We start from the raw sequence: 15,354 nt of genomic DNA on the forward strand, positions 1-15,354 counted from the left end.
TGCAAAAAGCTGACAAAGCTTGTTCTTCATACCACACGGTATCTGTGCAATCCCTTGCCACAGAATTTTGTGACGTTATGATGTGGGTTCAAAAAGCAACCAAAGAGAAGGAAAGCTAGGTAGGGCTATTGAGCAGAAATGTACCAATTCTGGATACAGAAATCCTTGAAGATGGTAGAACATGCCAGGAAAATACAACTACGTGCTCTGCCACGCTCTTCCACAGGCATCGGCTACTGCCTATGGATAGAGGCATGATACTGGGCTAAATGAATATTGAGTTTGACCTAGTATGACCATTCTTTGTGTTTAACAGAGCAATTACAAATATTACCCAAAAGACAAGACCATGGAGCTCACCTGCTATTTTTACTTAGCTGTTTATTTTGTAATTGATCAAGCAACAGTATTTATCTGGGCTACTAAACCTCAGCTCCTTCCAAACCCATATATTTCTCTCTACCCTTTTCTCTCAAGCAAGGAAGGACATCTTTTTGCATCAGTTCCTAACTATAATTCCACGCTCTAATATATATCTTGCAGCTTTGGTAAATGTATAATGGCGTTCTTTAATGAAGCCAAATCAGACAGTTTATCATAGTATTTCTAAAACAGCATCTAACCCTGGTTATCTAAGAACCACCTACATTAAATTCTAGCCTTTAATTCCTACAAAGCAGTTGTCTTCCAGCAGAGTGCTATTATATTCCACTTCTACCAAGCCAACTCCTCCAATCTCTTCTGTGCATTTCTCTTGTCAATATATGAATCCTTTTTTGCAGAAAGAATATTTACTATATATCAAAACGCACATATGTACAGTTCACACATATACATAATGTCTATATAAAAACACAGAAAAACTAGTTGCCTAACAGATTTTATTTCTGTGCAATTCCTATAGCACCTATACTCCTCTTCTTTAAATAGTTGTTTTTCTTTTCCCACAGTCAAAGCTTTAATGAGAAGTGACCAGAAACAAATACCCAGGCCCTTCTGTCTTGGCTGAAATCCACATAATGCATGACAGCACTGAAGATCCCTGGCAGGCACCTGTCAGAAACTAACATACCATAACTTACGAGTCAGACTTAATTATCCAAGGAGACATTTAAAGAAAAGTACATGAAAAATATGACTCAAGAAGTGCGACTATCATGTGTATGCCCTGTACTCTGACTGTATGTAGAGGAACAATGTTAAAAAAAAAACCCAAAAAACCAAAAAACCCAAACCAACCAAACAATATCCTGGGAAAATTCTAATTAAAAGCTGTATCTATTCTGTCTATTATATCTTATAATCAAAATAATTTTGTTACTAAGGTTTGCTGGTAAATCAACTGCAGAACATGTTACAGGGACAAATACAATCATTAAGTACTTTAACAAAACATAATTTTTTCTATTTGCCTTTCTGCTTTGCACATGCAATTTTGATCAGCTGACACTCCCACAGAAAATCAGAGTTTTGATTTACTGGTCTATAAAATCAAATTAACTTCTCTGTAAGCTTCACAGGGCTCGGTCACCACATGTCTTCTCGCTATGGCTGTCACAGCATATTGGCCCTTTTGTGTTCTGAAAAAGAGCCCACCAGTGGCAACAAAATGTCAGCCTTACTTGATTTCAGGCAAGGAAATCACTTTTGTTCAGTTTCTGATGCGAGACTATCAAAAATCAAAGAGTAAACAAGCAACACAGCTCAGCACCGCACCCCTTAGTTTGTACCTACCCCAGTGCTCTTCTCTGAAAAGAATCCTCTGAGCCTTGCAAACCTTCAGAGACAAAGACACAAACACGTAGGGAAGGATGATGTCCCTATGTTTTGTGCTTCTGATCCCTACTCTCGTTTTTCTAAATTTCTTCTTAAGTTTAGGGTAACATGCAGCAGAGCCAGAGCCAGACAGCCAAGGAAAAAGCTTTCTGAGCAGAATGTGAATGCAAACGAGTTAGTTTTTGGAAATCCACTCTTTAAAGATGCCTAATGTCCACGAAAATCATGTAATATGTGAAAATACAATTTGCTACTTTTACAAATAAGCAGGAAAAATACTGAAATACAACCCAAATAATAACAAATGATTTATTACCTTAATTACACCTATCAGGGAGAGAGAAGATTATAAAAAAGCTACAATGTTTACATGTAAACTTTATAGTGAGATTCAAGGTAGCATAGGTAGAAACCAAAAGTTTCAAGGAAACAGGGAAACCTGTTACTTTGAAAGAATGCAAAATGTAGTCATACACATTCTGCCTAAAATGTGAAAGAATTCTGACTTTATAATTAAAAAAACAAAGGATGAGTTGAAAAACTGGTTAATGTCAATATAAAAAAAAATCATTAGGGCACTCAAAATATACTGAATGCAACAGCAAGTCTTTGACATATTACAACTGAGTTTGTCTAAACAGCAACACCAAAATTATCCCTTTTTTCCAAATATCTTTTTTATTAGACCAAAAGATGTATCTCCTCTCCTTGCCAGGGAACATTAAAGCTTAAAGCAACCATTTCAGCCAAATAGCAACTAGCATCTTCACATGATACACATCTTCTAATTTTAAAATATTCAAGGAAAAGGTATTGATGAGGCTGAAAATGCTACGGCCCAGTGCACCAGCCCGACACTTTCTAATCATAGCACGCTTGCGCTGAGCACGAACCGTAGCTGCAGTCACACTGGTGATACATACGTAGCTCCCACAAGATGCGTCTGCATATAATCTTAAGCTGCACTTGACCTTATGGCAGAGCAACAGCCAATATACAGTTGAGAGCACTTGAGCCCTTTTAAGCTTTCACCCTTACAGAGCCCTGAGGGATATGTAAAATTAACACCACATTCAGCAAACACTGGTGAATGGCCAGGGACAACAATGTTATTCAGAAACCAGTTTTATCAGTCACATTGAAAAAATAATATGAAGCCTCGGAACAACTTTTTATTGTGATACCAGTTTTCCATCCTCCTGCTATTTTTAATGACGAGTAGGTGGATTTATGTAGGATAAAAGAGTAAACTGAGTCCTGACTTGCTCTCCCTGAAGTATGACCTAAGTCTACAGAGCAGCACTGGGTCGGACAGAAATCGGGCCAGAGTGCATCTAAGAACTGAACTTAATTTGTATAAACAAACAAGCTTTATTTACAGTATTCCTTCATAAAATCCCAGGCTTAGTGTCTGCATGTTCTTTAAAGACTCCATTTATGTACGCTTGAATGCCTATTTAAGCAAAAAACAAGAGAGCTTTCCCATGGAAACCGCACAGAGATGTTTTACTTCACACGTACACCACAAACAAGGCTGCTAACTTTCCATAATTTACTGTATTTTCTTAGGCTTGCTATTGTATTTTAGGACCACATCTTATGGAGAAGCTGCTTACGCAGAAGGCCACAGACATATAAATAAATGACCTAAGAGAGGCAAAGCCTGAGATGTGAACTGAGAGGAAACGGCATCTCAGCAGCTTGTAAGAAAATTTTAGTATTTTTGGTTTCCCTGTTTCTAGTTGGAGGAACAGGTTAAAATTTTGCGTTTAGTTGAGAAACAAGCAATCTGGAGGCATTCGGAATCCCATGATTTAATCAGGACTTGATTTGTCCCTTAGAATTAAATCAAGCCAGAGGGCAATCCCTGGGCCAAGACAACAGCAAGCTTCAGTTACTAGATGCTATCTCTCAGCGAGGAATCTAAGTCAGTGGGCCTCAAAGGAGCCAGGTGATTTTAAAAAACTGCTTAAGAGGACACAGAGAAAGAGAAACTCGATTTCATGGACTTTATCAGACAGGCACAAATTGGTCCAATTACTTCAGCAAGAACACAAGCAGTTTTTCTCTGTGAATGAAAAAGATCCTGCTAAACTGATACTCTGATTTGAGAATTTGCCTTTTAGATTTAGGTGATATGTGTCTAAGTGTGAATGCATACAATCTACTTCTATATGTATGTATTTTAGGGGAGTAATTTTGCTCCTACTTATAATTACTACTGATTGTCTCAAGGCTACAGCAAAGGGTTAAGTCCTAACTTCAAAAGAGATGCCTACCTCTGCTGGGGGCCACAAAGATAAGCAAGGATACCAAGACTTTCAAGTTTAGCCCCTGAGCTGAAGGAATTGGATGGGCTCACCTGTTTGGAAAAAAAAAAAAAACAACAAGCCAAACCCAACACTGGGAGAAGGCTGGGCACAGAATCAAAGCCCCTTTGGCATGAACTTATGACAGCTCTGCCTGTGAATAAGCAGGCTGTATTGAGCTGCTGAAAACAGAGGCAGGGCTTGCCAAAATTGAGGATTAGGAAATCTCTTGAGTGATGGTGTTTCAAACTTGGTGGTGCTTCTGTAACCTATAAAGTAATATGGTATACACGCTTCATTCAGTACATGACTGGACAGCTAATGAACCCAGCTGGTCCAAGAGCAAGCAAAAGCCCGCCTTGATGGTATCTCAAGCTACAGTGAGGAAGATGGTGTAAACTTATCCCTCGAGTGTCTGAGAATAAGGGCGGAGAATTTTGTCAGATATCAGAATGTCAAGTGGGAGATCCCGTGGCCTTAGAACAGTAGGGCCAGAAAGCTAAACAGAGCTGTTTTGTCTCAAAGGATGCTAAGCACTTGGGAGACCATTTGGCTAAGGGGGGAAAAGACTACATATAAGCAAAACCTAATAGATAGTATTTAGAAACACAAACAAGTTGTCTCTGATTTATCCAGGGCTAAATTTACTTCAGCTGAGCAGAATTACGTGGCTTCTCGAGGCTAAATCATGTATCCTTCTTTTCTGTTTTTCTTTGGGATGTTTTGACATGGTGCTTGAACTAATATATTTAATCAGAATGCTTTCCTATATACCTACATATATTCCCATATACTCGGTCCATAACATGGCTACGGTAAAAATGAAGTAGAATGAAAAATTATTTGGTTGTGTCGAAACACACTAACCTAAGAAGCCCTAGCAAATATTTTAAACGCTGTTTACATAAGGTGCTCAATTGTGCTAAAAATCTTAAAACATGCTAACACGTATCATAACATCATACTTTTCTTGATACAGATTTATTTATGGTACCTACTCAGGAATCACTAGTTGTTCCTGCAAGCAAAGCGCTTTTAACTAGAGCAGCTTCTCCGTCTCTTTGCAGCTCAATGACAGTTATTTCAGACATTGCAGCATACTTTCTTCCCCCGCTTCTCATCATCTTTCTCATGTTACGTATCCAGTGTAAAACTTAAATGCAAAGGCTCAAACATAAGAGTGAATAACCTCACAAAACATACATGTGATAATAACTGTACACATTTAGTGCTTTTTAAAAGACCTGTTATAATACTTCTAAATTTCAAGTGCAGGGCAGAGAAGTCCATTTGTATACACCCGCTCATAAATGAATGCACTTAGCAGACAGCACATAGGTACTTGTGAGCTTCCAGCTGCAAGAGAAATGCATTTTGTAGTACAGTGATAAAAAAAGCCACAGTAATGCTTCCAGTTATTGTTTCATTTTTTTTTAAACAAACTACTCATAATATTCTGCTGGAGAAAAAAAAAGAAGTCCCCTCGCAAAAAATCATATTTGATCAAGAAATGGCTCTCCTAGACAGTATGGTAGTAAAACCAAATACTAGCAAAAAAATTTCTACTACAATGCATCAAAATCCAAAATCAAATGTTACTTGATGTTCTCCATAAAATTTAAATTAGTATAAAATCTGCAAATGCTTCAGTCAACTGTTGTTTGCTTCCATCATTTCCAAATTACAATCAGTCTCTGACCATGCCATTCATTTGATTTACTCAGCTTGAACTGTTTTCATTCGACTTTTATTTATGCATCTTTGCTAATTTAATTTAATCTTCTGATTGTCATTCAAAACGTTCATCCCAATATGCCTTGTTATTTATGCAGTTTGATGCTTTTACGTGCTGAACAACTGATAATCAGCCTGCTTAAATCTCTTGCTGTTCTAACATTTTTACACTTTGCAAAATTGAAATACTGCAGCAAGGCCGTTGTCCATATTGCTCCATTCAGGTAAAATCTGTTTCGCTTCATTAGAAGACAGGGATAACATCTAGTATACAGAAAGGGCACCACTGCCCAGGGCAGCTTGCCCTTGCAACAGAACCACTCTGGGGAGGCTGTCCTGTCATCTTTAACTAAAGGGATACTCGGACTGAAGCGGTGTCTCCCCAGTTTGAAACAAGGGCTTGCAGAAAAACTGCAGAGGAAAGAGTCAGAGATTCTCTGTTTCTAGCCAACAGAAAAAACAGTAAAGAAAGAGATATTCAGACTTTCAGATAACTTTCTCATGTTCTGATAGGACTGCCTCCTATGCCGGACTGGTGGTTTGCTCTACCTCCTCCTGCTCTCCTGTGTCTTTTTATTACAGCCTTATTCCATATCTTTCAGGTTTTTCTTCCCCCATCTCACATGCTTCCCTTTCAGGGTCTTCCCCGATGCCAACACAAAACCATGGAATTACCTTGACTGACTGCTATCATGCAGATTACTCCTGCTGGGGGCTATCTTGTCTACTTAGATTGGAAGCTCTTTGGCGCAGAGATTGTCACCACTCTGTGCCCGTACAATGTCTAGCAGAAAGAGTCTTCTTTTGATCAGTCCTCTGGCACTAATGTAATAAGCATAATTAATAAAGTATCTGTCTATACTCATATGTGGGAAATGCTAGGACTATATGAGAACAAAAACAGGTTCAGCTTTTATAACGCTGGAAATGCACAGTTAAATCCATGAAATTTCTATCAAGAGGTGACAATGTAACAAATGGAATATTTAGTAGGAAACAGCAATGTGACTTACTTTGCTCTCTTGGCCATTTCATTGCCATCCCAGCGGGGGCTGTAAGGGTAATTCTTCTGGGCCTGGGAGTACAGCTGGCCACTGTTAGTGAAGTGGTAGACGGACTGAAACGTTAGCGTTGGTTGGTCTCGAGGAAAGTAGAGGGGTAGGTCAACTGAAATTAAAAAGAAGGAAAGAGAAAAAAAAGAAAAAAGTGTCATAGAATTACAACATTGCAGGGTTTTTTCTTTTCTTTTTTTTTTTTTTTTTACTGGGAATATATCATTCCTTTCTATTGATTTAAAGGTGACAGAACAGGAGAAATTGATGATTACTTCTAAAATATACTTCTGCATTTCTTATAAGTAATGATTCCAACATATTGCTGTATGAGACAGTTTGCTTTATCAAAACAGTTTTGTAAATTACATCATTAAAAAAATATTTAGCTAGAGTATTTCTATGCTAAACATAACATTTACACCATGATTATTTTGTTATAGAAAAATTAATGCAATATATTCCTTTATAGCGAAATTTTCCCTTTCAAAAATCCACAAAATACAATCTGTTTATTCTTTCCATTCAAGAAACAGATTTCTCTTTATCTGCATTAGCCAATTCATTTTAGTACCCCCATGGACATCAAACCCATTATCATTCTCATTTTATAGCTGTCTGAGACTTAAAGTGGTTAAATGACTTGATAAAGGATGTAGAAAGATTCAGTCACATGAGCTGGAAACGATCTCAACTTGCCGTCATCTGTTAGACAAAAAAACCACCCCCAAAACCAAAAACACACTGCAAAGTCATTAATACCCAAAATATCTCACTAAAAATAAAAATCAGAACCTCTTAGTTCCCTTTGCTTATCACTGTCTCATGATCATCTAGGTCTGGCAGAACAATAAAATAGTCTACAACAGTTAATAATATGGTCAGAAACTGGTTTTTAATTTAACTTTTTCATTGCTAGATTTATACTTAAGATTTTCTTGGACTACTTTTAATTTCAGGAGGCTTCAGAAATCTATAGTTAAACTGAGTTATGACAACAGACTTGAATTATTTACATTACCTGTCTAATCTAATACCAAGATTAGAAGGATGTGCATTTGTTTTAAAGGTGTAGATTTAATTTACAAAGCACCTACGACTGTAGTTTTTGCTGTCCTCCAAATCACAATTCTTTAATTCTGCACAATGAAAGAACACTACAATAGAACAGTAACTCCCTGTAAATCTTAAATCATTTTTCCTATTGGTGTAGCAATGAGCGAAATAAATTAATAAGATTACAATTCATTCATATGAGCCTGGGTTCTCAGTATTCTATGTGGCTTCACAGTTCTTTTTAAATAGAAGGAAAGACTCCTAACTTAATAAACAGGTTGTAAAAGCTGAAGTAGGAGCCAAAGCATGTGGCAAAATCACTACAAACAGAATTTTAAGACAGAGAAAGGAACATTACAGGACTGAACCCATCCTCAGGTGGAACAGGATCTCCCCTCCAGTACACTTGGTAATGCATTATATTTTCTACTTTTAAACACTTCATGGAGCATTGCCTTTGAAATCTCTGCTCATAGACACAGATTTTATTTTTCTAAATCCCATGCTATCATCCTGCTAGTCCCTTCATTTTTCAGTTTTTCTAATCATGTCTGAATACTTGGACGTGCATAAGCCAAACCATAGCTCCCTTTTCCCTGAATTACCCTCCAACCTCTAGGACTAAAACTGTTTGTATCTGTGAAGTACACAAAACTGAATGTGATGTTCCAGCTGTAGTCTCAAAATACAACAAATCACCGTGGACGACAGCGTTTGCTTAGTTCATGACCCAGTGTCTGAGCTACACGTGATAACTCCCCGAGTCCTGGTGACTCAGTTCACACAGCAGCTTCCAGCAGATATTTAAGTGGTAATGACATAGGCAGAGTTCTGTTAATTTGAGGGCAGATCACTACTGTAACAAAGGTTAGATTCAAAGATTGCCCCGTCAAATTCCTCTTTAGAACATGATTATTAAATAACAGCCCTGAAAAACATTGGTGTATCGAGCCCATTTATCAGCAAGCAAGCTGTCTCCTCCCCTCGCAGATGGTATGTGTGCCGCAGCCTCTGAAGGATTTCACCGTGGAAGAGTACAAAGCAAAGAGACAGGCTCTCCGTTTTAATGTTATAAATATACTTCTTCAGCTCTGAGTACTTAAACTCTGTTCCTCTAGTGCATCTTTTTCCTTCCTAAGTACCAGCTCCTTAAAGGAAAACTACTCTGTATGCTTGTGTATTTTATCACTGTGTGAAAGGAATAACAAACCTTAGCAAAACACTCCAGTAATAGTTCAGTCCTTATACTTAACTTTCTACTTGAGAATTTCTAACTTTCATTAATTTTCCTTTGAAAACCTCTGTCTACATAATGGGGGCAAGCAGCAGCAGTTTTCCTCCTGTTACCTAAAACTAAAGGTTTGCACTTAAGAGAAAGTATCTAGCCCTAGAAATGCTGTTTAAATGGATAATCAAGACATTGCTATCACTACACAGACACTTCCATTCATTACAAGAAGCCTTCCTTTTATAAAAATATTTTTCCAACACTGGTATCACCAAAATAAAACAGAAAATATTTTCCTCTTTTATTAATGAAAACCTGTATTGGAATTTTCAGCAATTACTTACATTATAAACTGTTGAATCAGATAATCAAATTAGATTTAGAATTGTGCATCCCACATCTGGCCAACAGCAGTATCATCCTGAACTGCAAGTAGAGTTTTGAAAAAATTGACCTGCCTTTGATTAACAACACTACCCTTCACCTAAAATCGCCAGTCTCCCATTTTTCTAACCCAAGTATTCCTTAATACAAGGTGTGAGATGAGTCCAGACCAAGTAAAAAAACCTGTCCCTAATTCTGGAACGCAACCACACCTCAAAGACCAGTAAACAGGAAACAGCCTTGAGTTGTAAAGTGTTATACACATCTCGAGGTAGCCAGCTATTATTTCAGCAGTAGGAAGGGAAGGCTAGAACTCACTTCCGTCGCAGTGGATGCCCGTCCATTGACACGGTGAGTGCACAGAATGCTTGGATTTGGGGTGAAGCGTTTTATCGTACATGAAAAGTAAGCAAATGCCATTGGTAATCGACACTAGCAAGGTGCTTGGAAGACAAAAGGTGAAATTCTGCTCATAGTCACACAGGTTGATAAAGAAGTTTTTTCTTTTTACCTGGTCATATAGGCAATCTGACTCGCAATCTGTGCATTAATACAAAATCAGATCTGCCTGCATGCGATACGTAAGGTGGCAAAGGTAAGTGTTACCATAATTACATCCCAGACAACATTTACACTTTGTCATGAAAAATGCATCACAGTTAAAAACAACGCACCGCTTTTGTAAATCAACACCTGAACTAGGCAAACTATAAAAGCCCACTTTGGTTTGGCATGCTGGTTACCTAAGAACTACAAAAACGTATTCATGTGGAATACAAGAACTATTTCCAAATAACAGCTGACTCACAAAGTACCCTGGTGATATGTCTGCAGAAAATAAGCAGATGACTCATGTCTGTAAATTCCTGAAAGTACCAATAGACCCCTTGCTTAGTCATCTTTTGCTTGGATGCTGGGTTCACGAGCTCTGTAAACTATAATGAGGGATCTAGCTCTTAGCAGGACTCTCTCTCCCTTTTTTCCTCTCTTCTAAACAGGGCAAATTATCTCCCTAAAAATAACTTCATCTACGTAAGTGAGTCACTTCAACTAGCAAGCTTATACAAGTCATGCAGTTAAGCAGTAATATTTGGTTATGAAGGTAAAAATCTTGCTGTCAAACTCAGATTTAAAATGAAAATTATGTCAGAGGAAGTCCCATTTACCCCTTCTCTCACAGAAATAGAAACATTTCCTTTGGAAAATTTAAACAATTAGCTCATTCAGGAAAGTAAAGCTTTCTAATTCAGTTTCATGCTCAAAGTAATTTAATCCTGATGATTTCTTACTTTGGCTTTCCTAAGCATCACACTGTTAATGTAAGAGGAGCTCAAAGAAGCAGACTGGAGAAAGAAGCCAATGCCATAGTAAAACACTGCTTTCTCCTATGTTACAATTTACAGATCATTTTTAAAAGTCAAGTTTTAGAAAGCCATAGTGCGGGGAAACTCACGTCTTTATGAAAGCTCTACATGAGCAGAACTTGGAGGGCTGTTTTGGGTAATTAAGCATTGAGTAAATTCTTTGGTGACTGAACCCTAATTTTCCCACACGGTTCATAAGAACGCAAAAGAAAAAGGACTTGCTTGTTGAGAATGAGTCATGTTGTAAAGAAACTTAATTACAGTTTATAAATAGTTGAAGTTGCTCTCTTTTTGAAACATAAGAAACTAGCAAGAAGTAACACATAAATTTGCTTCTCTTGACTTAGTTAGCATATAATGTATACATACATTCAAAACATAGTTATCTTAAAGCCAAAATCCTGATTCATTAATAACTAAAAAACTGTGCAATAAATCAGTAAGGTTTAATTGTTCATTTTCTTAAAGAAAACCATCTGAGATGTGGAACAGGTTACCTCGTTTGTTAAGCGTATGTCAACAACTACAGAGTTGATTTCAACAGTCTTATTAACTTTGGAATAATATCTTTAGCATCTAATTTTATAGCTTTTTAAACAGAGTATGAAATGTGGAAGGGATGTCTCAGCAAAAGCATGTACCAGTGCTGCTATAAGGTTTCTGAAGGAAAAATGCTCGGAAGAAAAAGGCAGGTTTACCACAGTGCTCCCCTCCCTGCCTTTAAGTATCAGAGAGAAGTGAAAACAAAACCATGCTTGCAATGCATGCTGACCATAGAAATATTTCAAAGTACTTAGATGGTAATATTTAGAAAATTTTCCATATACTGTTCCCCTGTTCTAGAGAAAAGGTTTATTCATCCTTTGTATGGCACTGGATAAATCTAGGTATTTGTTTTCACAGAAGTCAACATTTACTTACTGAACGTTACGCACTGTTGTAATGCTTGGATGATACTACACTGGTTATCTTATTAACATTCAGGATGCTTGAACTGGCTGCCGTTTATTGCACCTGTAATTTGTTTTCCACTCACGAACACTGGGCTGCTCTGGATATTTTACTGCTGAGATCTCTACTTTTACAAGATTTCATGGCCTGCACGACCTTAGTTAATCTCTGCTTGCTTTATGGAGCAGCCTTCAAACACAAGATAACAGTATTCTCTCCAGTTCAGTTCCCAGGCTGGACAGAGCCGGCCAAAGGAGACACTGTTCTGGTTTACCCCCTCTGACAGACTCTACCCCTCTGCATTTATTTACTGTAAATGCTGAAGCCTTCCTCTGATTAAATATGTATTCATTTCTGCATGGGCTTTTCAATGTGATGATTCTAATCATCATCAGAGATGATGATAGCTACAAAAAATACTTAAAAAATTGTTTCACAGCACCTTCGTGAGTTGAGAGGCTATTTAGGGATTCCAGACCGGGAATGAAGGACAGTCAACCTGCCTACTGATGCTGAGTGCCAGCCTGTGGGACCCAATTCTTCTGAGACTTAACAGTAGATAACACTTTATATAGCCAAACACCTTCCAGTGTTGACTGCCATAGGAGGTACTTCAGAATCAATGATTACTCGACACGTGAAAGGTTTTGTTTAAATTATTTCACCAGAAAAAAACGAAAGGTACAGGAAAGACGTGCCAAACCCAAATCTCCAGAGAACACTGAACAATCTTAGCCTGATACTATCCGTTCTCTTCCTGAAATCCCCTGACTCACTCCTTACTTATCATCCAACTTTGGCCAGAGACTGCCTCTGCATTCAAGTACTTCTGATGAAGTAAGTAATGGAAACAGGAAACACAGATTCCAGGCTCCAGAACTGCCTCTTATTGGTATATATTCATCATCTTTTTGCTTGTTCTTTTTTTGGTTCACTGAATTTCACATTCTCTCTGCCTTTACTTGCAACGGAGGTCACACTGCTGGGAAAAAGAACTTGTGGATTTGAATGAACTGCCTCAAACCGAAAAGCTCCTTGAACTCAGAGCTCTCCAGTTTTCATGATGTGTTAATCTGGATGAGACCCACGTGAGTTTACAATGCAACTCGGTGGTAACACAGATAGCATATTATATAACGCTCCTTACACATCTATCAAGCTCTATTTTAAAAAGAAAATGTCTAGTAGGTTTTCTGGCATGACTTCTCCCATGGGAAAACTGTTCCAGCCAGCCTGTATGATGGGTGAAAAATGTTCACCTAACTTCAAGGGAACACAGCTATCTTCAGTTTTTACACAGAAATTCCAGTACAGAAGGCCTTTCAGGAATCATACCAGTCACCGTACCTTCTGAGAAACCTGAACAGATTCAGCTGCAAGCATTTTGGGGACTGTAGTGGCTAGCACAAATCTCTGCAGGGCAGGATTTCAGGCTGTTTTGCCTCGTGAATCTTTCCTCTGCTCTTGTGTGCTGAAGGCCTTTAGCCTACATTTTGCTGGCAAAAAATCAAAGGGTGAATTTGGTTCAAAACACACATAGAATTACTAAATGCCACAGCTATCCTGCTTTGGTGCGTGATGATGTAGTCCTACAAGAATGAGAGAGCAAGGATGACAAATAACATATCAATGACATTAGTGTGGGACTTTAGGTTAACACAGCACAGTCATAGGAATTTGAATTTCTTAACATCACTTCTGGAGAAAAACAGGTTCTTTGCAGGAAGATGTTATTTTGAAATTAACATTTCAAAATTTCAAATGTGAAATGAAAAGCTGTTTATGGAATTTTAGCTGAGGCACTTATGGCACTTTGGGTGTGCTGGTAATCACAGCTGGTTTTGAAATAATTATGTCTGCCCTTGCCATGGGAAATATCCACCCCATCGGCAAAGTCAACACATATAGTAAATGAATAAGATGACTTATATACAAAATACTTCCAAATAAATGCTATGAAACTACAAGTAAGTACTATGAAAAGAGACAACTATGTTTTTTTTCTTAACTGCATCAGTTATATATCAACTGAATGTACAATATTAATCAATGGAAGATAAACATTGAAATGTGATTGTAATAATGGAAAAATGGCAATATTTGGGATTATGACTATTTATGTGAATATATGAAATCCAGTTCCTTGTTTTGTACTGGGAAATGGGTCTGGCAACAGAATAACTCACTAAGGAGACAGTCCTGTAACTATATTTGTATAATGACTGATCCCCATAAGAACACAAGATCTTCTTGACCTTTGTCAGCAACTATAATATTCAAGAATGGGAAGGGAGCCCACTGAGATGTTTAGAAGATAAGGTTACTAGAAGGTTGTTAGGAAGAATTCAGCTGATATAAGAAAAGAGGAAAACTGCTGAAGAACCTTTTCTTTAGCACAGGTTTAACTCATTACCTCCAGAATGCGAGGCTGCTGACAGCAGTTATTGAAAGTGCTGGCAATTGCCCAGTTTACAGTAACTTTGGTGATGTTCATCATGACATTAAGGAATGCTTTAAGGAATCTCATTTTACTTATTTTTTCCCCTCTTCCTTTTTTAATTGGACAGGAATAACTTTCAGTTATTGTTAGTCCAGGCGAGATTTGAAATAAGAATTGGTTCTTCTTTTCTCAAAATTTTTGCACCAACAGTACATCCCTTTCCCTAACGTGTCTTACGACAACATCACATCTACGGAAACGGCCAGCTTCAAAGTCTCAAATATAGAAGTGGTTACCTTTCATTCCAGCGCTCTTAGGCAGCCCTTGAATCTTTCTGAATAATGGAAACAATGACTTGTGATGGACTGAACTGTTCTGACACATCACAGAGAGTAGATTTGTTTCCTTGTGGACTTCAGTGAGACTAGAATAAATTTAACACTTAGTTTTCTTTGTTTTGGTTTGTTAGTGTTTTGGTTTTTTTAAAATACAATGTATGTAACCTGTTTTTATTTGAACAGGACTGCATGACATCGCTCTATCTTGTGGTTCTCATTCCACTGATAATGGGAACTACAATATAGTCTAGGCACCAATGGCAACTAGATTTATGATTACTATTGTTTTGATTTTCTTTCAACATAGGCAGATGATATGGTTGTAAAAATATCCCATGTCTTTATCATAACCTATATATTTCTTTTTAAGTACCCCATCCTTCATACAAAACCAGCATTTTTTAAAAGAAAGTGACAAATATAGTTTAAGTACCTTAAGTTACAGTCATGTGCTGCAGAGTATCTAGTTCTTTGTTTAGTCTTACAGAGGAACTAAATAACAGATCAAATCAAGATATTCTTCAAGCAGTTTCCAGTTATGCGGTCAAAGACCATGAAAAAGTGATATCACTTAACCCGAAAACTGCTTTATAACATCATTTTGCTTTGGAGTGTCATCACCTACCTCAACTATGTCATACTCTTTTGGAGTTTTACAGCAAGACTGGACAACCTCCTAAAAATATCCCATGGAATATCTCATAATCCTATATCAAGCCCAA

The 15,354-nt window shown here is 37.6% G+C and overlaps 1 protein-coding gene across 4 annotated transcripts in view; it reads right to left on the minus strand.

The window, feature by feature from the left end:
- BABAM2 (BRISC and BRCA1 A complex member 2) overlaps nucleotides 1-15,354 on the minus strand; it is a 176,062-nt gene that overhangs the window by 15,311 nt on the left and 145,397 nt on the right. For all 4 annotated transcript variants that reach the window (XM_087774426.1, XM_087774427.1, XM_087774428.1 and 1 more), the window contains one exon: nucleotides 6,833-6,986. In XM_087774426.1, coding sequence (XP_087630552.1) covers nucleotides 6,833-6,986 — 154 coding nt within the window. The remainder of the gene's footprint in view (nucleotides 1-6,832; nucleotides 6,987-15,354) is intronic.

The sequence above is a fragment of the Nipponia nippon genome, unplaced genomic scaffold (assembly GCF_047370975.1).
Source record: "Nipponia nippon isolate SJK-2023a ecotype South Korea unplaced genomic scaffold, ASM4737097v1 scaffold_4, whole genome shotgun sequence".
NCBI classification, from domain to species: Eukaryota; Metazoa; Chordata; class Aves; order Pelecaniformes; family Threskiornithidae; genus Nipponia; species Nipponia nippon.